The 24,616-nt window shown below is 36.3% G+C and overlaps 1 protein-coding gene across 5 annotated transcripts in view; it reads left to right on the forward strand.

Moving 5' to 3' along the window:
• The window catches only part of CDKL5 (cyclin dependent kinase like 5), a 140,631-nt gene that overhangs the window by 108,542 nt on the left and 7,473 nt on the right, over nt 1–24,616 (forward strand). For 2 of the 5 annotated variants that reach the window (XM_027778961.2, XM_055801951.1), the window contains exons 11-17: nt 987–1,147; nt 3,480–4,506; nt 7,987–8,092; nt 10,176–10,299; nt 18,321–18,423; nt 22,143–22,265; nt 23,402–23,521. In XM_027778961.2, coding sequence (XP_027634762.1) covers nt 987–1,147; nt 3,480–4,506; nt 7,987–8,092; nt 10,176–10,299; nt 18,321–18,423; nt 22,143–22,265; nt 23,402–23,521 — 1,764 coding nt within the window. Of the gene's footprint in view, nt 1–986; nt 1,148–3,479; nt 4,507–7,986; nt 8,093–10,175; nt 10,300–17,751; nt 18,053–18,320; nt 18,424–22,142; nt 22,266–23,401; nt 23,522–24,616 lie in introns of those variants that run through there. The other 3 variants (XR_008746839.1, XM_055801952.1, XM_055801953.1) reach the window with 3 other exon arrangements.

Consider the following 24,616-nt stretch of genomic DNA (forward strand, 5'->3'; position numbering starts at 1 on the left):
AATACTATGTTAATACATACACAGATATGCATGTGTATACACACACAGAGTGCATATATACACATGGAGTTGTTCTCTATTCAACCTATATAACCCTAAAAAATAGCTATTCTTTTTACTTAATAGCCATTCATACTTTTATCTTTGCTGACAGTCATGCGTATTCAGATATTCCAAGATAAGTTTTTTATTGCCCTGTTCCTGCAAGAAACCTTTCAAAACTGTCAAAATACCCAACCTACTGGTTTTCAATTTTGTGATTAAATATTTTCTACATGCCAGAAAGTGACTTTGTTTAGAATCGCAGCAGATCTAGCAGAATTATAAGGCAAATGTTATTCTGAGTGCATTGTAAACAGTTTAGATGATTTCTTAAAATTACAGGTGGACTTGAACTCTAGCAGTAAAAAAACGGAACTCTTTTATTTGTGTATTTTTTAAAATGCTAACTTTAAAATATCTTTCTTTGTATAGGATTGTTCTTGTGTGCTTGTTCTATTTATAAAGCCCGTTTTGTTGTAGCATTTTATTACTGGTAAATTTAATATTTTTAATTCTAAAAAACATTTTTGTAATATATATCCTGGGAAAATGTTTAAAATACTTACATCTTAGGCATGTGTAGTTATATAGATAAAACATTTTTTAAAATTTAGATATTTTTGTATTTTAGACATATTTTAAGCACACATACTTAACTACTTATGTATGTGTATGTATATTCATTATATACATATAGCAAGTATATATGTTTCATAATAAGCAAGGCTGAGACCTTCCATCTCTTAAGTAGAATACAGGTTTTGTAAGTCTTTGTTTTGTATCACATGTAGTTTAATGCAACATATATTTGTTCTAGCAGTTAGATCTAATCACAGAAACTCTACAGATTAAAAAGCTATCCCAATAATATTTATTTTGTTATATTGTTTGCTGATGCAAATACAGATACTAACTTTTAAACTTTGGGATTTGTTTTCCAAAAGAACTTACTGAAGTTAGATCCAGCAGATAGATATTTGACAGAGCAATGTTTGAACCATCCTTCGTTTCAAACCCAAAGACTCTTGGATCGCTGCGGAAGCTCACCTTCGAGGTCAGCTAAGAGAAAACCTTACCACGTGGACAGCAACACATTATCTAACAGGTAAACTTAGTTATCTCACCATCATCACTGACATTTGCTCTGCCAATGAATAATGCTCATGATGCCATCATGCTTACATACATCATCATCTACAAGAAAAGAGAAGTTGTATTTGAGAGTTTAGGCACATTGAGAGGTATGTACTGCTCCATGTTGACTCACTAAATGAAGGAAGTAGATACAGTTTTATGGTGTTATAGTTTTGGTAACTTTCTGCATCAGGTGAATGCTTCTTGAAGAGAAAAAAACAAAGGCAATGTTCAAGTATCTCTGCATTTGACAAAAAAAAAAAAAAAAAAAAGAGTTGGCTTACCAGTCTTAAAAAAATGTTAACCTTTTTCTTGAACAACATTAGGAATTTTGTGGCTTGGAGTATGCCTGAGATTCCAAAGGAATGCCGTTTTCTTTGGAATGCCGGCACTACTGTACATGTGCAACCTGTCCAAGGTTTTGGTGTTTGAAAGTTCAAAATTCACCCAGATTTTTAGCAGCTAAATGTCCCAAAGTTGCATGGATTGATCATGCTCCAAATTGGCAATGAACAGAGTTTTGTCTGAAGTTGCAGTTACGAGTGAAGTCTAGTCTACTTGAACTTAAAGCAGGGCATATTTGCCCAGTGACTTCCTTGCTGGACACACAGAGCTTGCGAGAACCCACTTGATTTTAATACATCAATGAACCAGGTTTACTGGTGGATGAAATACTTCAGTACAAAAAGCCTCATGGTATTCCTCTGACAAAAGCTCTCCTAAAGGTCGCCCTCTGAAGTACGCAGAATGATAGTGGCTTTTAATTCCAGCCATGTTTTTTCTTTAGCTTTTCCTGTGAAATTCAAAAAATTACTCCTCATTTTAAGATTTGGGATGATGACATTTATGATCTATACTTTTTCAGAGATAGACACCAAAAAGTTTTAGCTGCCCTTATAGTTATTTAGAAGTTTTACCATTAGAAATGTGGCATCAGAAAGGAGAACCTAGATCCATGGGAAACTTCTTATCTAAAAGGCTTGCCTAGCTGCTTGATCTAAAATTACTAGGTTCCTTATATCAATAAGTTTTTTTAAAAATACACTTCTTTTTAACAAAAAATATTTTAAACTGGCATTAAAATTGCTAAATTTCTAGAAACTGTAATAGTTAATTATAATAACACAATTAGATCACTGGAAGCAGCTAATACAAAAATCCTAGGTATAAAAATGACTAGCATCATTCAGTTATAATTATCAACAACATCAACAAAGGTACAAACTCATCTGTACAGTGAGCTCTCACTTTAACACTCAGTAATGTATCTGAGTTACATTATCATAGATTTGATACAGAGATAAGTTAACTTGCTCATAGCTTGCCTAGGTCCATCAAGGTTTACAAGTACAGCTGCAGCACTGCTTAGTTGTGGTTAGTTTGCAAAGACAGCGTAAGCCTAGAAGCAGAACTGGTTTTATGCCAGAAAACCTGAGATAATAAATCCTGCTAAATAATAAATGAAGTCAGACTGAATGTTTGTAGAATCCAATTCATATCTCAGTCCTGCAATCCTAAAACCAGGAAAGCTGGAAGGTAGAGTAGAGGTTAAGGACATCACCAAGTAGCTCTGCACCAATTCAGTCTGGTTGCAGAGCATTTCACATGCAGCTTTGGGGATGAGTTAGTGTGCCCAGAACTGGGATGGTGCCAAGTTCCACAAAAATTGGGGTTCCTGTGGTAGACCTGGTTTGGGGTTTGGTGTTTACAGGGCTTTCTCCACTGTACTGGGCTCAGGCTTACTCTGGATGCCTTTACCAGCACAGTAACCTCTTTTCCCCCTCCCCTCCCCCTCCAAGTCAGACATACATTAGATGGCCTGGAGCATTGATTGTATCAGGTTTTCGTGACAATGCTGGCATACTTTGTTGTTCTGCATTCACTTTGATATGCCAGGTGTATTTAAGAGTTTGTTCAATGGGTATACAGCTAATTTTCATAATGTAGTGTTACATTATTGATGTGCAGTTATATTACTCACATGCATAAATGTGTAAATATATGCTGGAGTTTCTGTTTGTATTTTATATCTTCACTTCTTTTTGTTAGCAAAATCTATTAACCAAAGCTGAGTTTGTCCATCAGGATTTAAGCAGAAAGAAACTGCAATGTACTAACACTTGCAAATCTGTTATTTTAGTGGAACTTCTGATGCCTAGTTGGCAGCATTTGATCTTACTGCAGTTAAATTTTGTGGGTTTAAATGGCAGCTCCTTTCTGAAATGAGTATACTTTTGTTGAAGTTATTAATACATGAATATGTAATCTGGTATATTAATGCTTCTTTATGCATTTTAATGTAGAAATCAAGCCAGCAAAAGTTCTGCTTTGCAGTCACACCACAGATCAAACAGCAAGGATATACAGACGTTAGGGGCTGGCGGGCCAAGAGAAGAGGGTCTTCCAGCAAATGAAAGCTTTTTAAATGGAAACCTTCCTGGAACTGCGCATAGTCCAATGCATGCTAAAAAATCAAGCAACACACCTGGCTCTGGCAACAAGGATCTAGCCAATAATAACATGCCGCATCTTCTCAGCCCAAAGGAAACAAAGGGAAAAACAGAATTTGATTTTAACGTGGACCCAAAAAGTTCTGATGGTTCAGGCACAAAGTACCTGAAGTCTAATACCAGATCTCAGCAGAACCGTCACTCATTTATGGAAACTTCTCAAAGCAAAACTGGGACGCTGCAACCCGGCGATAAGCACAGTCGCCACAGCTACATTGATACTATCCCGCAGTCTTCTAAGAGTCCTTCATATCGGACAAAGTCAAAGAGCCATGGGGTTCTGACAGACTCGAAATCCGTGGGCAACCTTTCTGAGGCCAGGGCCCAGGCTGCAGAACCAAACAGCAGTAGGTATTTTCCATCCAGCTGTATGGACTTGAACTCTCCTACCAGTCCAACTGCTCCCCGACACAGTGATAACAGAACTTTGCTCAGTCCATCCGGGAGGAATAACCGCAGCGAGGGTACCCTGGACACCCGAAGACCATCAACAAGACACTCCAAAACAATGGAGGAGTTAAAACTGCCAGATCACATGGATGGAAGCCATTCCCACTCTCTGTCTGCTCCACACGAATCTTTTTCCTATGGTCTAGGTTATACCAGTCCTTTTTCTTCACAGCAGCGCCCTCATAGACACTCTATGTATGTGAGCCGGGACAGAGTGAGGTCAAAGGGCTCAGAGGGTGGCTTAAGCATAGGGCAAGGGATGGCAGCCAGAGCAAACAGCCTGCAACTGTTATCTCCACAGGTGCAGCATAAGTCACTCACAAGATCTGTTGGCTCGTCACGAGAAGACTGTACAGAAGATACTAATAGGGTTAGTTCAAAATATTGCCTATTATGGGAGGCTTACTATCCTCTTTTTACTTCATGTGGGGACAGTGTGCTGCTTTCTCGCTTCTGTTTGTTTCTTTGCAGTTATTCATTGATTTGTCTTGTTGTAAGATGAGGGATGTTGGGATGTGTTTTCAGAAGGGCTAAGTATTTCAAGGGCAAAATGAGAGGCTTTTTTTTAAAAATGGGCTTCGAATACTACTATTCTCTTCAAGTACTGAAATGCGAGAACGGAAAAAAAATGAAGTTAAAACTTCGTTAGTAGTTCCTAGACTTTGGTTACATTGTCTGATTTTATTTTAATCGTATTGTTTTGCTTAATTAACCTTCTCATTTGTGGTTTTATTTAGCTTTTCTTGTATGTATTTGTCCTGGTTTCAGCCCCATGACAGTATTTCTGTTATGAAGGCTAATGCTAATTGTTGAAGTGAGCTTTTAATCACTTAGAGCAGGGCATTATTGCTGAAACACCATCATTTACTAGAGGAATATCAAAACTTGTAATATTTCTCTTGATTAGTATGATATGTAACTGATGTAGTCTAGGGATTTTATGCTGGAGAAACCCACTGGTAAATTGAATCCTTACAGTGTCACTAGATGCCTTGTTGTGTTTTACTGTGATAATTATTTAATAAGTAGAGGAAGGCCTAGTTCTGGTGTTAATTTACATTTCTTACACAACATTTCTGAATTATCTGATGTTTTACTCATCAGATGTGTAAAGATGACTGCATTGGTCCCCAGATCTTTAAATTGCTGTACCATTGATCCAGATTCGAGCAAAACACTGCAGGGAGAAGTAAAAAAAAAGAGTGTTTGTTTCTCTATACGGACATCTGTGATAAAGTGACTTCTTAGAAGACAACATGTAGTTCAGATTTGTTGACAAATTAAAGGAATTCAAAGAGCTGCCAATATTACTTAAGGTCTAAAAATTGCGCTTTGTTGTGAGAGACTGAAAAACTCTGCCTAGTTAGTTTATGTAAGAAATATATGTAGCTGAGTTGTTAGTAGAGGTCTACAAATACCATAAAAAAGAGTTTTCATGTTGTGGTTGCCTCTTCAGCCCAGCAGGGAAAAAAAGGCACGATAAGTTTTTTGTACTTACCTCCTCCCTTCAGGTTTATGTGTATTCACACATGAGAATAGATCTCATAAAAATGGGAGAAATACAACGTAATATAGACAAAAGAAAGCCACTTGGAAGGGATTACAGCAGCTCCATTTCAAAACCTTTTTTTTGTTTTTCCTTGTGTAGTCATTTTTCTCTCTCATTTCAGTCAAGTGGTATACTTAATCTGTTAAATATCAAGTGTTACTGTAGATGGGCAATAACACCAACATTTGAGGGGTTTTTGTAACAAAAGCTCATGCTACCTTGTATTCTTCAGTGCATGAGGAGCTTTTTCTGCATTCTGCAGCAGATATTAGTCTGATAAGTAATTTTAATTTTATTTCATGTTATGTAGAGGCAGATTGTTTTTATCAGATCATTCTTTGTCTTGTGAGAATTGGTTGACAAATTTTTATTTTCATTACAAAAATGTACGTATATCATAATGCTTATGTTTTTGTTCATTTTTGTTTGCTTTAGAATGCCTAATCATTTGGAAAAAACTTATCTTTTATGGTCAGTGGTTTTAAATTTAAGCCTTCAATTAATGCTTTTAAATCTGTATTTCAATAAGCAGAAGTCTGAAAGGAAAAATACCCTTCTGAAATGGATGGCAAGCCTGTAAATTCACAAAGTTGTTTTTGTTTGTTTATTCTACTTAGTAACAAATCAGAATTAAATTGTCAATCTTCTTATGCCTTGTAAAGGCATTTTCACAAAGAAGTCATTTTTGGCTCCTTCCTAACACTCCCTTTTTTCTCCTTTTTTTTATTTTTTCCTTTTACATTCTGCATTAGAAATGAGAAAATTTAATTTCCCTCAGGATTACTGAACTAAAAAATTCAGGAATAACATGAGTGTTCTCAGAGATTCGTTACTGTTTTCCTGTTATTTTTTTCCCTATCAGTTCTACTGGTTTTCTCTCTCTGCCCATGTTTTGTGAAGTTTCCTCACTTCCATGTTTCTAGTTTCTCACTGATTTTCTCTTTAGCTCTACCAAGTCTTTTTAAAAAGAAACATTCTTTGTTTACCAGGCTTTAAATTATAATTAAAAAAAAAAGAAGAAGAAGAAAAGTCTCGCATTCAGTATTAGTTTTGGGGCTTTTCCAGTCTCAGTACAACACTTTTGCTTTAAGGTTTCTTTTTAATTTTAAATTAAATGTACTCAAAAAGGGACAAGCCGAAGAAAATCAAGTACAAGTTGCTATTACTGTCTTATATTTGTAACTTAACTGCTGAGAAAGAAGAGGTATGTTACACAAATAGCAATTTACTCAAATGCTTCAGTCTCTTGTAAATTTTAGAAGAATCAAACTGTGATTTAAAGCATTGTTTTAGCTGCACTTCTCATCTTGGCGCAGTTTCAAGGGTTGTTTTATCTGTGAGAGTGAAGCCAGATCTTCATTAAAAAAAGGCAAAATAGACTCTGCAAATCACTCATATATTGAGTTGAAATCCCCTCTTTTAATTCTGGTCAGGTTTTTTTTTAGGTTTTGGTTTTTTAACCTTTGTCCTTCTTGGACATTTTAGATTTAAATTCGTGTAACGTTTTCAGTGCAGTTTCGTGTGCGGTCTTGTAGAGAGCATTGAATTTTATCTGGTTGGTCCATTCTGTGGGAAAAATTGCAGCATCTGCTTCGTTTAAGTGTGGGGTTAAGTCATGTTTGGTGGCAAACAAAATGGATGTTTTAGTGGCTTGCTTAAGCTTTTGCATGAAGTACTTCCAGGAAGTACTGTATTCAGGAAAATAGAGTAAATTGGAGGTAATGATACTTTCTTTGATGTCCTGTCTAACTTAACTATTTAGTTTATAAATTTCCTAGTTCAGCGGCTACCTCTTATTTTGCATATGCTAGATTTTGTGGCTGTTGCTACCTCTAGGTACTACTGGATAACAGCTGATTAAAGAAAGTGCTTTGGTGTTGCAATTATCACAAATTATATACATTTCCTGTTTGCTTTTTAATATTCAGCATTAGCAGTGTGACCAGATTCCATCAGCAATTAATTTAACAAGACTTCCAGTAAAAGATTCCTCCAGAGATATTACAACTGCATTTCATTCACAGCAAAAAGCTGGGGGTCTGAATCATGCTCGAGTCTTTAAAATTACGATTAAGAGGCAAAATGTTGTTAATGCCATATTTGTCATTTTGGATAAAGCAAGCAGCAAACCCAAGTGATTGTTGATTACGCAGTCTGTGATTTGATATTGGCAGTTATTAATAACATGAAAGGAAAATTGTGTGTGATTAAGGCTGGGGTTTCTTGCTTACGTATGTTGGTTAAAAACTGCATATCAGTTTATAATCTTTAATTTTAAATATTGATTGTTCTTTTGTTTAGGGTGGAGCATATCATGATCCACACACAGAAGATGGAGCATCTACTAAGGAAAATAGAATTCTGTATAATGACCCTGTTCCAAGAAGAGTTGGCAGCTTTTACAGAGGTAATTTTATGGTGGATCTTTCAAAATTAAACCAGAGTTTTAACATGGAATATTAATTAAATAATAGGAATGGATACAGAGAACTAACATGAACAACTAAAAAAGTCTGTTAGAAAAAGAATTGTTACCTCACTTTCAGAGACTGGGTTGACCTGCCTAGGTTGTGTGCAGTAACTGTGTTAGTATCATATTATTTATTTGCAAATGATAACTTGCTTTGATTGAAAAGTATATCCAGTGCAGTGCCTTGTAAAGCAGAAGATAATTTATCAATGGGAGTTTTAACAAAATGAATGAATATTTTACCAGAGTAAGCAGTTCATTAATGCTTTCAATTAGTATTTTAAATTCCTACTAACGTTATATCTAAACATCTTTATACTTGTAACACATTGACATACTTACTGATCTATTTCAAATACTGTGGTGCATGGAACTGTAACACTAGTTTTTCATTGGTCAAGACCTATGTTCATTTCTTTTGTTCAGACTTACTAAAGATCTGCATTTCCTAAAAGCAAAGCACACTTAGATAATCCCAGGTCAGAATAAATAATAAAACAGGACTGTGTATCTGCATATATATGTATGTATGTGCATGTGTGTGTGTATATATATATACACACACAAATAGACCCTGTTCTGTTATGGTACACAAAAGATGATTTCTGAGCAGCTGCATCATGGCTAAACCTGGGTAATCCTTTTGAAAAAGACAAGGGTAGTAAGAAGCCACTACTGTCCTGCAAATGTTAGGAGGCTTGTGGGGCTCCCCTGAACCTTAAGAAGTCCCAATCAGCTAAAATTCGATTATGAGTCACCTAATAACCTTAAGCAGAGTCACAAATCTCCCTCTGATCCTCTTCAGGTTGATCAGTTGGCTGATAACCTGATTTAGACATGTTAAAATCTGCCAATCCTTGCAAGTGTCCCATTGCAATATTAAAACCTCTAAGCAATATTAAAACTTGTACTGTTTTGAGCAATGCTTTTGAGTATAAGGTTTTGTATCACGTACAACAGAAGATCCTTACAAATCCTTAGTCCTGAATTGCTTTTATTGATCCTTAAAATGCTCCTAAAATTGGATGTGGATTATCCTTCTTTTTTATACATAGTGAACAGAAGTTGCAAGGAAGAAAGGCTTTCCCTAAGTCATGTGCTAGGAAAACTGTATGTCTCGGGTTTATTCAATACTTTATTATAAAGGAGAGGTTTCTTCCTCTTTAACTATGTTTATGAAACAAATATATTTTAGTTCACAGTTAATTATTGCTTTGGGAAAATTATACTCTGTGTAAATAATTAATTGATAATAGTATATGCAAAAACCGTTGAAAGAAAAAGTTACTATGAAAAATGTAAGTTCATATTTATGCAGTTCTTAAGTACTGACTTAACACAAGGGTTATTAGCATGTACTTTTGTACTACAGCTTGAACAAAAACTTGCAGATTCGATTTTGATATATAGTGCAACTAGTATCTGATCAATTTTTAGTCTAGTGCAGGTATATCTGGTGGTAGTCATAACTAATAAATTTAAGTTGTAGGTATTTATAACCTATTTTAAAAACCACAGTATATCTGTTTAAAAAATACATAATATCTGATTTTGATCCTTTTATTTTTAGTGAGTAATATCTTATTCTTCGTTATCTTAAAATCCAACATAACTTTTTTCAGGATGAGTACTACCTTTTTTAAGGTCTAAGTGAAGACAAAGTGTAAGCTGTAATATTTTGTGTCTTTAATAACAGTATTCCAAGTTTTTATTCTGTATCCTGATTTTAAATATCAGTTGCATTTGTGGCTGCCTACACATAGAAATGTTCTCAAATCTATTAACAGCTTACCCAAGTTCTGATGGTGGTCTCATTTTGTAGCTAATGTTACCTTGCAAGTATCACAAAACAACAGCTTTCCAAACTGTAAAAAGTATGCTGTTTTCAAGTCATACATAAAGTACAACTGTGTCTTCACTCTCTTGTTTCTGTAAAAGAGGTAGAGAGGAAGCAGACAACTGAAAGATTTGGGATTTTTGGCAGAGCTTAGTATACATTGTTTGCTGTTTCTCTGTTCAGTTCCATCTCCACGTCCAGAGAGTACGTACATAGAAAACAATGTGTCAAACAGAGCCTCTGTGTTACCAACAGACAGCAGCACGGTGGCAAACCACTCAAAGAGACAAACCACCTTTGATACCTGGTGAGTTGTTATTTACACAGATGTGTAGAGAATGGCAGGGAAAAAAAAGGGATTTTTAACAGGAGGGAAAAAAACTCCACATTTTTCTCAAAATTTGTAATTGTCTGTATGTGCATAGTTGCTTCCCCTGACTATACTGACATAGCACTGCATGTTTTCTGTCCCCTTCTGAGCAACAAGAAATACTTCATTACACCATCACACTGAATGCATTAAAGATTATATATTTTTGCCCAGTTTTTCCTGATTTTTTTCCGGTTTTTGGTTAAAGATAATGCAAAGTGCTTGTGTGCATATAGTATGCATAGCAAGGCTGTAGCTTCATCTGTGGATTCCAGAAGAATGAATTGTAAGGCAAATGGAAAAAATATCAAAATGCATGTTTTCATATATAAAATAGGACTGTTTTAATGAAGAATATAATATTGACCCTACAATGGGGACTGCTGCTCTTTTTGCTTACGCACCACAGAAGGAAATGAGTACATTCTATGGGAAAATGGACTAAGCAACATCTTAATGGTGTATATTGATTTTAAAAGATTAAAAGCATCACATGGCTCCATTATGTAACATAGAACACAACTATAATTATGCTAATAGAATGACAGCATATGCGTAGCTTTGCAGGACTTGAAGGGGAATATCTTAATTTTGTTGGTCTGAGAGCTGTTAAGCTCTAAAATACTCTTAATCTTCTACTTTGTTCAATCACAATAAAGCACACTGAATAAAAATAAGCAAATGGAGCTTCAAAGGATTGGTGGGAGGAATGGACTGTATGCATTCGCATGGTTCAGCTATGCTTCATACCACTGTCTGAAATACTGCTCTCTGAAAGTGTCATAAAATCATGCTATCTGAAGAACTGTTTCAGTGGTTTGTTGACTTACTGTGTTTTCACATGACCAATCTGTGAATTACCTGCTTAAAAAAGAAATGGGTGGGGGGAGGTGGGGAGGGAAAACAATTGGTATTTCAGCTTGTGTTCAGGTTATATACCCATGTCAGTAATAGAAGATATTTACTCCAGAACCCTTGTCACCTGCTCTGATTCACTAGTCTGCTTCCTGTCCTTCAGTAGCTCCACCTACATCCATTTTGTGGAAGTTAGCTGAGGAATCCAGTCATTTATGTAAAAAGGTGGTATTTATGTTGTGACTTATTAAAGAAGGTATTTATTCCTGCTGTTGAAGCCTTTTACATATTTTGTCCTTCATATCTGAATCTTTCTATCTTGCATATAACATAAGACAACTAGAATGTTGTTTTGCTTTATATATCATTTGGCAGTATATTACCTTTTATTATGTGGTCACTCCAAAGAAATATGTAATGTTATTTTAACTCTGAACTGAAATAATAGCGTATGTTATTAGAGCTGGTTGGGAATTTTTTGACTAAGGTTTTTTTTTTTGGCTTACAATGCCAAATTATCGAAACCAAAACTTTTCAAAGGAACAGACTGATATCCACTAACCTTTTATTGTGAAGATTCTTCAGCTCCAGGGTGGAATTGCCAGTCAAAACCAGAGATACTCTCAAAACAACAAATATTCTGGGGTCAGTGTTATATTTTGGAATGTGAGGAACTTGAGTGCAGGGCCTTTGTTCTTCATTATTTAAGCCGGGGGCTTGAACCAAGATCTTTGATCTAACAAGCGAACTCCCTGAACCAGAAGTTAGAGATTATTCTGGAGCACTTTCTCTGTTTCCCTCAGTATATTCTCTTGAAGCTGTTTCATCTTGTTGAAACAGTGAAAGTACCACAGAGATGCTGAGTATGGCCTAGTGAGTAAGGCCCTTCATTAACTTTGAGACAGTTAGATTGAAGTCCTTGCTCCAATTAATGTACTCAAATATTTTCACAAAGTGGAACAGCTCCTTTGAGAGAAGAACTCACAGAAGAATAAGCATTTCTTATTATGAAATGGGAGGCATGGCAGTGCCTGCAACACCAAGTTACTGCTATGCTGGCATATGTTTCTCTTTCTCTTTGCTTTTCCTACTCCCTATTTTCCTGAAATGTTTCCTGCCCAGCTCTACATGTTAACTCTGTGCAAGTTGTCCTGGCAATAGTCTAATGTTGTTGCAAAATTGTTCTGTGCCATAAATACAGCTTAATCAGATTCCCGAGTGATGTAGAGTCTATGTTCCTCTACTTAATTTTCTGTATAGAAGTTGTGTAAACGCTTATGAAAATGTTGAAAGCTCTAATGGAATGTGATTCTGCTTACATCAATTTTATGATGAAGTAAATATTTGATGTTTGACTGACATACGTAACTGGTACGTGACAATTCATCTCAAATTATGAGTGACATGTATTCCACATGGACTTGCCACTACTGTAAAATATTGCTTCTCACATATTATTGCTCTGTGTTGCCTGCCTTCTGTCAAAGATTTTGTGAATGTTTGCTAGACTGAATTGTCACAGATGTTCCCTTGTCTTTGTGTGCATTTCTTCACTCTGTCCCCACTGTCCTGCCTCTTTAAAATAAAGATGTTATAAACTCTACTTTTGTCACCAGGTTTTACTCTTAAACTACTAGATCATTTCTGAACTTTAGACAACTTGATATGAAAAATGGCAAATTTTTCATCCTTTTAGAAAATCTTTTCTTTCCAGAGTTTAATTTCCTGTAAGTGACCTTGAACTTGCTTATTTTTTCCTTTTTTTTCATGCAAGACTACGTGTTTTATTCTCCTTCACTTGTACAAGCTTTGTCTTGAGCTGGGCAGAATCAGTAGGTATAGGCAAGATGCTTAACCTTGTTCTGCCAGTGTGCCAAAATGTTGGCATAAGTTATCTTGACTGTTGTTATCATTCTAAATATCTCTTTGGAATAAACTCCAACATGCAGTACTGTATCTCACATCATATTGGAAGTGTTTGCATTGATTGCTTGCACGATATCTGGAGGCTTCTGGAAAGCTTTGTTGTTTAGACCTTTTATGTCCATAAAAATGTATTCATTCTATGACAAACAGCTTGTCATATCTTCTCTAGCATATGTAGGACCTTACTGCAAAAATAATAAGAAGGGAAAACATATAATATTTATTATTATTTTTATATGTATATAATATATATAACACACACAAACTGTCATTCAGAAAAGAACCAAAAAAAAAGAACATCTTCCTCTTAGGAGTGTCAAAGGCTTACAATCATCTATCTACCATTAATTTTCAAGACTGCAGAACAATACCATATTTTGTAAACATGACATGACTGGCTATATTGCTGTTTCATTATCAGTGTAAAAATGTAGTCACACTTAATATTCCTGAAACTGGGTTACCAATATCTGAGCAAGCTAGTTTAATGCTTGTTCAGCTGTGTCTGCAGTACAACTGTTGCTGCATTGTAAATACTTACCGGTTCTTTTACAGAATTCTGAATGTGTAAAAAATATCAGGAAATTGCAGATTTGTAACTTGCACGCTTAAAAATTACCTGTGTGTGTTACATTGCTTGAGGCTTTAGGAATCTGCTCTGCATAGCTTGATGTTCAGCTTCCTAATGGCACAGCTTTCCCTCTGACATTTCCTGTTTATGCCTCTTCCCTGTGCATTGTCATCCAGTATGTTTGCTTTATTGATGTATTTGGCAACATCTGAGCCTCCCAACCAGTCTCTTCTACTAACCAGTGCCTCTTACTTGACACTTCCCCCATCAACAGTGGTTTTGGTTTGTACTAAAAATTAGATGATGAGTCTAATGTTATCTGCAAGGAAGCTTTCCAGAATTTGTATTCATCAATATTGTGTCCAAAAAATGAACCTGGTGAAGTATACACTTTATAACTTTACAAAACCAGCCACTTCAAATTTTTATGGTAACTAATGTTGAACAGTACTGGGGAGGGGTGTAAAATGTATGTGTGTATATATACATTTATATGTGTACATTTTAATGGTGCCATAAGGTCAGGTGATCTAGTGGCTTTAGTGGCTTCTGGGTAGTATTCAGTATATAAGATAGTAGATCTGGGGTTTATTCCAGTGACTAAATCCTCCTTTTCTGTGTGAAAATAAATAAATAAATTTGCTGTTCCAAGCAAAGTTCAGATTTGACCTCTGATTTTTAAGCTTTCAATGCCAGGCTTTTAGACCAAGAAGTTTTACTATGGGCTTCAGCTTGTGGGACTGAGATTCTTACCTTAAGTAAACCATCCGTTTGAGGTGCTTTGTTAGTTTCTGACATTTTCTTGCTTTCATTTATGGTAACTATAACTGCCAAGTGTTTTACGCAAAACCAAAAGCTAACTTGGAGAATTAGTGTTGCTCATTTATCTTCCGAAGAAAACTTCAGACATTTCAGTACCTCCTGCATTAAACCAAAATCTTACTCTTGTAATTGTGAACGGTTCAGTAAAGGGGGTAGTATACTGGCGATTAAAGAGGATCTCCAAGCCAGACTGCCCACTGAAATTAGGGTTGCTCAAGAATGACTGAAAGAAGCATGAGGAATTGCCTCACAAAAAGAGCTGTCTGCAATACAGATGTATCTATGGCAGCATGGATGCAGCATGCCTCCTGTCTATTCTTTTTGATTTATATTAAAGCACATCAGCTTGCTTGCCCCATGCATGTTTGCTGCTACACCTCATTGTATCTGCATGAAGTTGGATACCTTTCCTGTCAGTGGCAATGAATGCTAGTGATTATCACAGAATTTCGGTTTATACCTATGCGTTTTCCAAGTGTCTCAGACCAGAATAACCAGTGTGTTCTACATTGTATGTCCTAGGTGTGCAAAAGGCACACAAAGATAAAACGGCAAAGAACAGCACGTTTTGCCTTTGGTTTCTGCTTGAGGGTGAGCTCTCTGAAGAATGGGGCTCTTCTCTAGGGCTAGTCTTGCTAGTAAAAGAGACACTGGGTAACAGGTTCTGGTGTAACTGTTTGATTTCAAGGGCTGAAGCTTTATGCAAAATACCAAGATACCTGCAGTTATACTGAAAGAGTTTAGTGTGAGTGACTTTACCATACTGATTTTTTCTGGTAATGTGAGTTTTTTCCTGTACTGTCCATTGTCTGAAAACCATCTTTTGGAATGCCTAAAATATCCCAGTGTTTCATCTCAACGATGAAAATGTTCTGCTCTATTTTTACTCAGTACAAAATCCTGGTGTTGAAGCTTCCTGCTATAATGCTATATATGTTCACACTCTTCACATAATGAGCATGTTTTGAAGCAGTCACTTTCCAAGGTCAACACTTTTTCAGACAACTGTACTGCAATATGAGTCATAGGAGTTAATGACATAAACCAGTTGGTATAAAACCACTGCCTTTTGGGTAAGCAGCAACCGAAAATGAGAAGAGTCCTCAGCCCCTTATTTTCCTCCTCTGTCTGGTCACTGTAGTCATAAATAGGAAGTGATGGTGCAGAATTTCACTTCTTTCCTCTCTGCTCATCTGCTGTAGGGACCAGTTTTCTCATCCAGGTTCACTGGGCCAAAGAAAAGAATCACACTTGAGTGAATCTCTAAGTATGGCAAAAATTGTCCCAAGCTTTATGCTGAAGATTAAGTTCACCTTTAAAAATACATTGTCTCCGTTTTGGAATAGACCTTGGAACAGAAAAGCTATAGCAAGACATTGAAAAAATTTTGAAGGACTATGTAGAGTAACCACATGGGGACTTCCTTATGATCTGACACTGGTTCCTCAGCAGACAACATAGTCACTGGGTTGGTAATTTGCACTGGGGCTGTGGTTTGGGGGATGGATGCACAGCAGCTCCTTTGGGGAAAGGCTCAGAAGATTCTCAGCCCCATTCACATGACTTTTAGAGTACAAGCAGCATCCTTGACACACATTCTTTCCTCTGACTTTTCTAACAAATGAAGTAAAGATCATTTAGTAAATAATTCAATAGGTGTTTTGTCCGTGTTAAGTCAGTCTCGTGAGTTCACCGAGTCTGTAAAGCCGTCAGTAGTCTTTACTCGGGCTTTCTCCTTAGTGCTTTAAGTGGCTAATACAAGACTGCCTTACTGCCATTACATGGTGGTACCAAATATGGGGACATGCCAGAAACAGGAATCTTAGCAATCCGGTATATTTAAAATATGTGTTAGAAATCTTATAATTGTATTAAACTTGGTATTTTTCCTGTAGTGTTGTAATTTTCACATTAAATCTAGGTTGTTGTGCACCTGAATGTGTTTCTTGATCTAAATGTAAGTTCTAAAAAATCTAAAATAGGAAAATCTCGAACATACTCTCTGCCTATGAATCTTTCCTCTAAGCCCATTCTCTTACTCAACAATTGCACTTTATTACAGCATTTAAACACTGCATGCATTTATATTTAGAACCAGGTAGCTTTTCAAGCTTGAGGTGGTTTTGTGTAGAAATTGAGGAACTGATCAAACCACGTATCAGAGTGAAGATGCTGTTATCGATGAGGAAGATGACTCCGGTGATTCCTACCCCAATTATGTGTTTCACATTTGCTTGGGGAAAAAAAATAAATCTGCTTGGCATGTAGTAGCAGCTGAATCACCAACTGATAGCATAGCATTTAAAGCCAGAATTAGAAGCCCGGCGATAACTGTAGTAGACAGCTAAGTGTTGCTGCATTACAGTTACTCCAAGAAAAGCTGCTCCTGTTTGTCATCCAGAGCCCTTAGAACTGTGGTTTTCCTTTAAGTTTTCCATCAAGACAATGGAATGACTTCAGTTTTTGTTTTCATACAACTTAAGAGTGAAAAAAGACTATTAAGACTAAAAGACCAGTATGATTTTCTGTATGTTAGTTGCCAATAAATGTCATCCATTCTCCGGGGTCCAGGCCTGGTAGCATACCTGACTAATGTGCATCTCCCAGAAGAGTATGAGGTCCTGATTTGAAATGTTGAAGATGGGAAATCCACTTCTTAACTAAGGAGTTTGTTCTGGCGGTTAACAATTCTTATTGTTAAAATCAGTGCCTTATTTCTAATATGTCTTCTCTGGCTTCATCATCCACCTACTTGTTCTTGTTACGTCTTTGCCCTTTACTTTGAAGATCCTTCTAGTATTCGGTAATTTCTTCCTGGATAAGTATTTGCGCACCACAATCAAGGAAACTAAATATTGGGGCTGGTTTGACTGTGTTTATTAACATACTAAAGAGATTGAAATCTCTGACACTTTTAACGTAGGCCATTTTTCCTATTTCTGAAATTATTTCCATGACATTTTCCTGCACCATTTCCAATTTTAAAACTATTTCAAAGGGCACTAGAACTTCATTCAGTTGTCTCACCTACATCCTATGTAAACCATCTTTTTACTCCATATCAGTACTTTAAATACATAGTTTACCGTGTATACCTGAAGTAACGTGTTCTTTATCAGCTGTAGTTAATTCAGCTGTGTAGATAAGTTGAAAGGTGGAGATTTGGTCTTCAGGCAAGTCACCTCTTCCACTTTCGGGTCATCTTCTTTTGCCAGCACCGTCTCACCCACGCATAACAAACTAACTGAAGTTGTTAAGTTGAAATGGACAACAGTAGATCCCCAGCTCCCCCGATGATAAATTTGGAACCATGTCAGGAAGTCTGATTGAATTTGGTTCTCTCTGACGAACTTGGCAACTCCTGGCTCTCCAGCAAGCAATGGATAAATCGGACCTGTGATTTTATACATCATCACCATTTGTATGTTCTCTCAGATACAATTTTCATTTTTCTAAAAGAACTTGTGTGTGCTATTTTGGTTTGAATATTAAAATCTGGCTAAAAAAAAAAAAAAAGACATGCATGCTTTCCTTTTCCCTAAATAACTATTCACTGGTTTGAGCTAATCATTTTAGCCTAACACTGTGTTCCTCCTATCCCATTTAATAAGTCTATTTATCCGGTATTTGTGTAGTAACTCTTGAACCAATGAATGCTAAAACTTTAAGAATCTTTTTGCTTTAATCAATAATTTGCATTCTTTGGCATCAGATCTCATTATTACATAGAATTTATATAATATCAAAATGAAATATCTCTTACAATACCTTGTTTCATGTTTAGGAAAAGTCCTGAAAACCTTAACAGTCACTCAGAACAGCTCAAGGAGAAAGAAAAACAAGGTTTTTTCAGGGCAATAAAAAAGAAAAAGAAGAAGTCTCAAACTGTAAGTAAACAGAATTTCTAATAGAAATATATCAGTTTTGATTTATACCATTTTAATATGCTAGGTTAGTACAGTACCGTTGCATTATTTATGATCGTGCCCATGTGTATCTATTTGTTCTTTTATTTCCTCTCTTCACTATATGAAATTCAAATTCTTTTCCTGTTCAGGGTTTATTTATCTGCCCCTTCAAATATTTCTTTATCTACTAGTCCTGTGCATCTGTGGTTTCATTCAGACCCTTTGAGAGCCAGTTTTGATGTGAGTTTTAACCTGATGTTGCAGCAAATTCCTTTGCAGGATATGGTGATACCATTCCAAGAATAGCAAATGCATTATTGTGTGTCCTCAGAGCTTGGATAATTTCAGACACCCATTAGGAGGAGATCAAACTGTTATAAATGAGAATTCTTTCCAGTATTTTTCATGGAAGTGTCTTGATAACAGCCTCCATCTTCTTGCTGCACTCCGTGGATGGAATAAGGATGATGCGTCTTAACCATTTTAATGTTTTATGTTTTGATGGGGAATGGATTATGGTTTTTGTTATTTGGTATAAGCCTTTGGTGTCTTTTATACATTTTCACATTTTCATCTAGTTTTGGGGAGGGGAAAAAAGAGCTTTCTTTTGTCAGAGAGCAGTGGTATATTAACATTTCACAAAGTTTTATAATGAAAATCTCCCTAAGAACTGAAGTAACCTAAACATAATCTCATTCTCAAAGATGATTCTGGAAACAGTTAAATATTTTAAAATTCTATTCACATGAAGTTTCAACATCTCTGTAAGTGTAACTGCAGTTACAGTGTTGAAGGTTCTCAGAGGGAATAAATAACACTTTCTCCTGGTGAAGAAGAGTAAATGAATCAAAATATCTACTGTCACAGAGTGAGGTGGCATGACTCTGGTTGTTGGTGGAAGGCTGGTGTGTTGAAAATTGGGGAGAGGAGTATTATCAGGCTTTTTTCCTTTTTTTTTTTTTTTTTTGGTTTCTTTGAACTGTATGGAACGTGCATATATGTGTTAACTAGCACTCAGAAATGCACCTTGCCTTCGTGCTGGGCAGGTTTTATTTCAGCGGCATCTACCTCTCCGTTCTCTTCGGAACTCATTCGTCCTGATACCTGTATGCAGTTCAAATATGATCATTTGCATTACACAGCTGAATAAAATGTGTAGATTATAACTCTGGGATTTTTTTGTTATCAACGTGTCCATGAAAGGATAGCATGCCTAAGGTCATTAGTTCCAGTGATGCATTTTCCAATTTAAAAAACAAAGGATGTTAAATTTGCACTGTTCTGGTCTACTGTGATTTCAGCCATTTGGACATGGTGGCAAGGAACACTTTAAAAGGCCAGATAAAAATTCTAAAAGCTGGATGGTGTATCAAACTACTTCCAGATTAAACTGTGTGCACTTTATATTAAAATATAGACTGGATTGTGTTGCATCTCAAAATCCATCACTTTCTAAAACATCTAAATCACAAGTACCTTGATCTATAGCTACGAAAACCATCACTGATAGCAAGACTGGGCAGTTTTATACATAATCCTTACTCCTGTTTCTTCTCATTCTTAAGAAGAGGGGGAGGGGGAGAGAGAGGTTTTGCATATGGGAAAAATATGTTGGCTAGTTAGAAATAATATATCATAGGAAGATGAATAAATCAGTGAAATGAGGTAGTGATAAAACTCTTACATCCTCAGCTAGAAACTTGCTGACGTCAACTTGATTTTTAGACCCAACCACAGACAGAAAAACCTCTTTTCATTTCTACTTACAGCTCTTTAACAGGACAGTATCTAGGGATAGACAGTACCCACTGATACACGTACAAGTGTCTGGTTCAGACACAGTTTTTTGTTCTTCTTTGTCAGTTGAGGACATCTACCTAACACATTGGGATGTTCATTAGGATCTTCCAGCACAAACAAAAATTACTACCTTCAGTTCAGCACCAAGTTTGACTTCAGTAGTGAAAGCTGTTAACAGCACTGTAATATTAGCTCTTCAACTACATGAATAATGTTTTCTATGAATTCATGTTAAAAATCTAACAGATAGCTTGTGACCACCCAGGGTTTTTTCTGATGCTTATAATTCTTAGAGTCCTAGAAGAATGAAATTCCACTTATTTACTCTGACACAGAATTTCTGCAGCAAATAACAAACTAGACCTAAGAACTGTCACAACACTGAGAACTATTTACTAGCTACTATTACTTCTGATATCCTTTGGCAAGTCTCATTTTGCTGGTGATCATTGTAAGAGTCATAAAAGATATCTGAAATTGGACTGAAGACATCTTAATAATGTCATTCTCAAAATCTGTAATAGCCCAGAACGGATCCCTATTCCTGACACTTGCTCCTGCAGAGCTGTTCCATTAATCGTTCTCCCTAGAGTTCTCCAGGTGCAGTTCCTCATGGGATAATAATCGTTACTGCCTGCTACAGGAATTCTTTGCAATATTGTTTTTGCAGAGCTGTTCTTATCCATTCTACTTTTCATCTTGTTTGAAGTCTTTTAGTTACATAGCAAAAGGTTTTGAGCATTACTAGAATCTTAGTTGTTTTCTGTTATCTGCCACCAAACAATTTGATATCCATGAGGGTTGTGCACAGTGTCAATAGGGGCTATTTTCAGAGGAGCCTGAATTTTGCAAATTTTGGCACATATTGCAAGCTACAGGTCTGAAGAAATTATCTGCTTTGGAACAAACAGTTGCAGGTGAGCATTTCTCCTAGCAGTGCTTTGATTCCTTTTTAATTTGCTGAACTTGAAACAGGAAATTCTTCTGACCATAAAGTTCTTCAACAGGCCGTGCTAATTAGTGACTCTTTCTTTCATTAACTTGTATGGAATCTAGAAGCTGAGAAAGCTCTTTGAAAAACCTTGCTTTGGTAGTGCACCCATCATTTTCTTTTGTTATATGATCATTACATTATATTATAATTTTTTCTTTCAGTAGGCAGAATAATGCCAGACACAGCGTATGTGTCCTATGCTTGTTTGTACCTGACTGGGAGAGAAATAGGCCTGTTCATAATTTTAATACTTGCTAGTTCTTTTTGTTGTTTGTGCATCCATTGGTACACTCTTTGGTTGCATTACAATTCAAATAAAACAGTCAGTGTCCTTGCAGTTATACTTGAAGTTGTTGACGGCATAGTTTTGTCAGAACTGAAATAATTCTTAGAGCCCTAGCTCTTTTTACAATTTAAAAATAGAATGCTTTTATTTCTTCTAGAGGTAACTATCAACCGCTCATTCTGAAGTCAATTGCTGTTATTGTCAGTGTATCTTTGATATTTTATTTATGTAATAATAGGAAACGTCATACTGCTTTAAGTCATTATCATAAGTAACAAATAATTGCCAGAATTACAGCATTTGATCCAAAACTTAGTAAATCAACAAGACCTACCAATTTTTTCCAAATGCACTCTGCATTCCTAATGAGCATAGATGTAAGAATAGGTGTACCGATCTCTTTTTACATTCTCTATATGCATTGAGTTCCTTAATTTTGTTCCATATGCTTTTTTCGTTCAATCACTATTGTATTTTCCCAAAGCAAATTATAGGATTGAGACCATATATTGTCTGATTTATTTTTTTTAAAAAAAAAAGGAAAAAGACTTAATATAGTAAGGACAGATCTCTTGAATTGAAATACTATGCATTTAGTCTTTGTATCTTATATTGCAGACAGACTCAACCAACGGGGAGAATCCAAGCATCAAGAAATCCCTCTTTCCTCTTTTTAATTCAAAGAATAATTTAAAGCATAGTTCCTCTTTGAAAAAGCTTCCTGTAGTCACTCTACCCATGGTATTAATTTTTAAGTACAGTAGCACTGTAAAATGCTCCAGTAAACTTGTTTTACTGACTAGAGCAGCATGTGTTTTATTTTCATGGGATCACTTTCTCTTCATGTCAGTTAAGTATCTTGGGCCAGTTCGATAAATTTAAGTAAAATTGGCAGTTCTGTTGAATTAAATTGTGCCTAATTTTTTTTTTTTTTTTTTTTTTAGTATTTGATATACTGAAAATATAACATACAAAGTTCCAGACAAAATGAGCCCTGGAACTAAGATTAAAGGAAGAAAATAATTGTGAAATTGTGTGTGTTTAAAATTAAACTGTCTCATTCTGTTTCAATCAGGAAAAAAAAATAATAACCCGGTTTGGTTTATAGCTATATTGGAAATACATTTTTTTATGCAAACTGCTCCTTTATATATAAATTTAAATGATCAAATATTAACAACAGATTATCTGAAAACTAAATTTTCATGCCTCTGCTGTATTTTGTTTGTCCTGATTGTACATGATAAAAGACAGCTTGCATTAAAAATAGGTTGAGTTTTAACTGTCCTTTTTGGATAGAATTCTTGAAATGAGATAAAACTAAGTTTGAAGTTATCCTTCTGCCTTATTTTTTGTGGGGTTTTCAGCTTGTCTGAGGGGCAGGGAGTTTCTTAATTTTTGCTTTAGTTAGGGATATTTGTGGAGGAGGAGAAAGATGAGGAAAGGAAAAGCTCTTGGTTTTGTGGTAGCAAAATCAGCCAGACATCAGTTTAGAGAGATTCTGGTCTGCTTCACTCGGGAGCAAATTTATAGAACTGATCCATGGTCTTAACTGCAGTATGGAATGCTTTTTGGATGAAGATGAGGCTCAACAGGTTTTTGGGGGTTTCTTTTTATTATTTTTGAAGCTTTGTTTAACTGCTCTCTCTTACAGCAAATAACACTAACAGCATGTGAATGCTTTAAGGGCTAAGGGTATAGCAAATCTGCATGATATCCACAGCCACTTGCTCTTACTATGGGGAAAAATACTGAAAGGTCATTGATTTCTGCTGCAGTAATGGGCTTCACTTTTATTCTGTAATTAACTGGGGGAAATAATTTACAGCTATTCTTAAGAATATATTAGGAGACCAGGATTCAAAATTTTGTTGCAGATGCCTAGCAGTGATGGTCAGGATCTCTTGGCATTACAGAAAGCCATTCATTCTTCTAATCACCAGAGCAGCAGGCAGAAGGATTGGCATCCTGAGAAGATGACAGAAATCCAGCCTCATGTAAGTGACATTATCAATTCCCTGTATTTTAAAATCACTGAGGTATCTTGACACATCTTTCTCTGGTGAATAGAAAAATTGCTTTTGACACTATTTCCCAACCTTCCCATTCCCTGCTCGTTGCATATAAAAAATCATGTGCCTGCAGTCCTGCATAATTCTTTCAAAGTCCCGCCATGAATGGCAAGGAAAAGGAGAGAGACTAAATGTCCCTGTGTCAGTCTTCGAGCCTTTCAAAATACTGCTTATGTTTTTGTATTCGAGGCAAGCAACGTTTGGGTGCATGTCTATGGTAGCTCTGCAGTGCTGTAGAAAAGCGCTCCAGTTAGCTCTGCAAGGATCGGTGAATCCTGCAGGCGTACTGCTACTCGGCACAGCGTGATACTTCATGTGGTCACCAGAGCGTTGTGACCACGTTACGGTGCAGCTGTACCTCAGCTGGCATGGACTGCAGTTTAAGCAGGATGCATATTATTGGAGCATAGCACCGCAGTAATGCAACTTTATTTTCTCCGGTTCTAAAACCAGCTTGGGGGACAGGGTTTGGCAGGAGCTTGAGTGCCATGCTGTGTTGCCATTACAGCGTTGAAAACTGAAGAAGAGGGTTCATTGCAGCTGAAGTGTTTGAAGAAGCAAGTTGCTCTGTGAGCTGTGGAATTTGATGAGTCTGTTTTTGTACCACTGTGTACTCAGGCTTCCCCAGGCTCTTGCAACCCATTTCAGTAACCCCATGTCTCCGTTTTCTTCAACGTGCTCACCAGTTAGAGAAGCTGTGAAGGACTAGAGCAGCTTATCATCCAGCTGCCAGCAAATAAAATATCTAACTGCTGAGTTCTGCCAGCCCTTATTTCAGTGCAGATGATTACTCAAGACTCTCTCTATCCCCTAACTGTTCACAAAAGTTTTAGGAACTTCATATTTCTGATTTCTGTGCCTCATGAAATGTGGCTGAGGTTCTAAAGTTAATAGCAGGACTAGTGACAGATGGACAGCTAATGCAATTGTCTGTGCCCCCATTTTCCTAGGATACAAGGTTAAAGTAATAGATGGTAACAATTTTTTTTTTCTGATGTACAAAGTGTCCCATCTTTTCAG

Source organism: Falco peregrinus, chromosome 4 (assembly GCF_023634155.1).
Source record: "Falco peregrinus isolate bFalPer1 chromosome 4, bFalPer1.pri, whole genome shotgun sequence".
Lineage (NCBI taxonomy): Eukaryota > Metazoa > Chordata > Aves > Falconiformes > Falconidae > Falco > Falco peregrinus.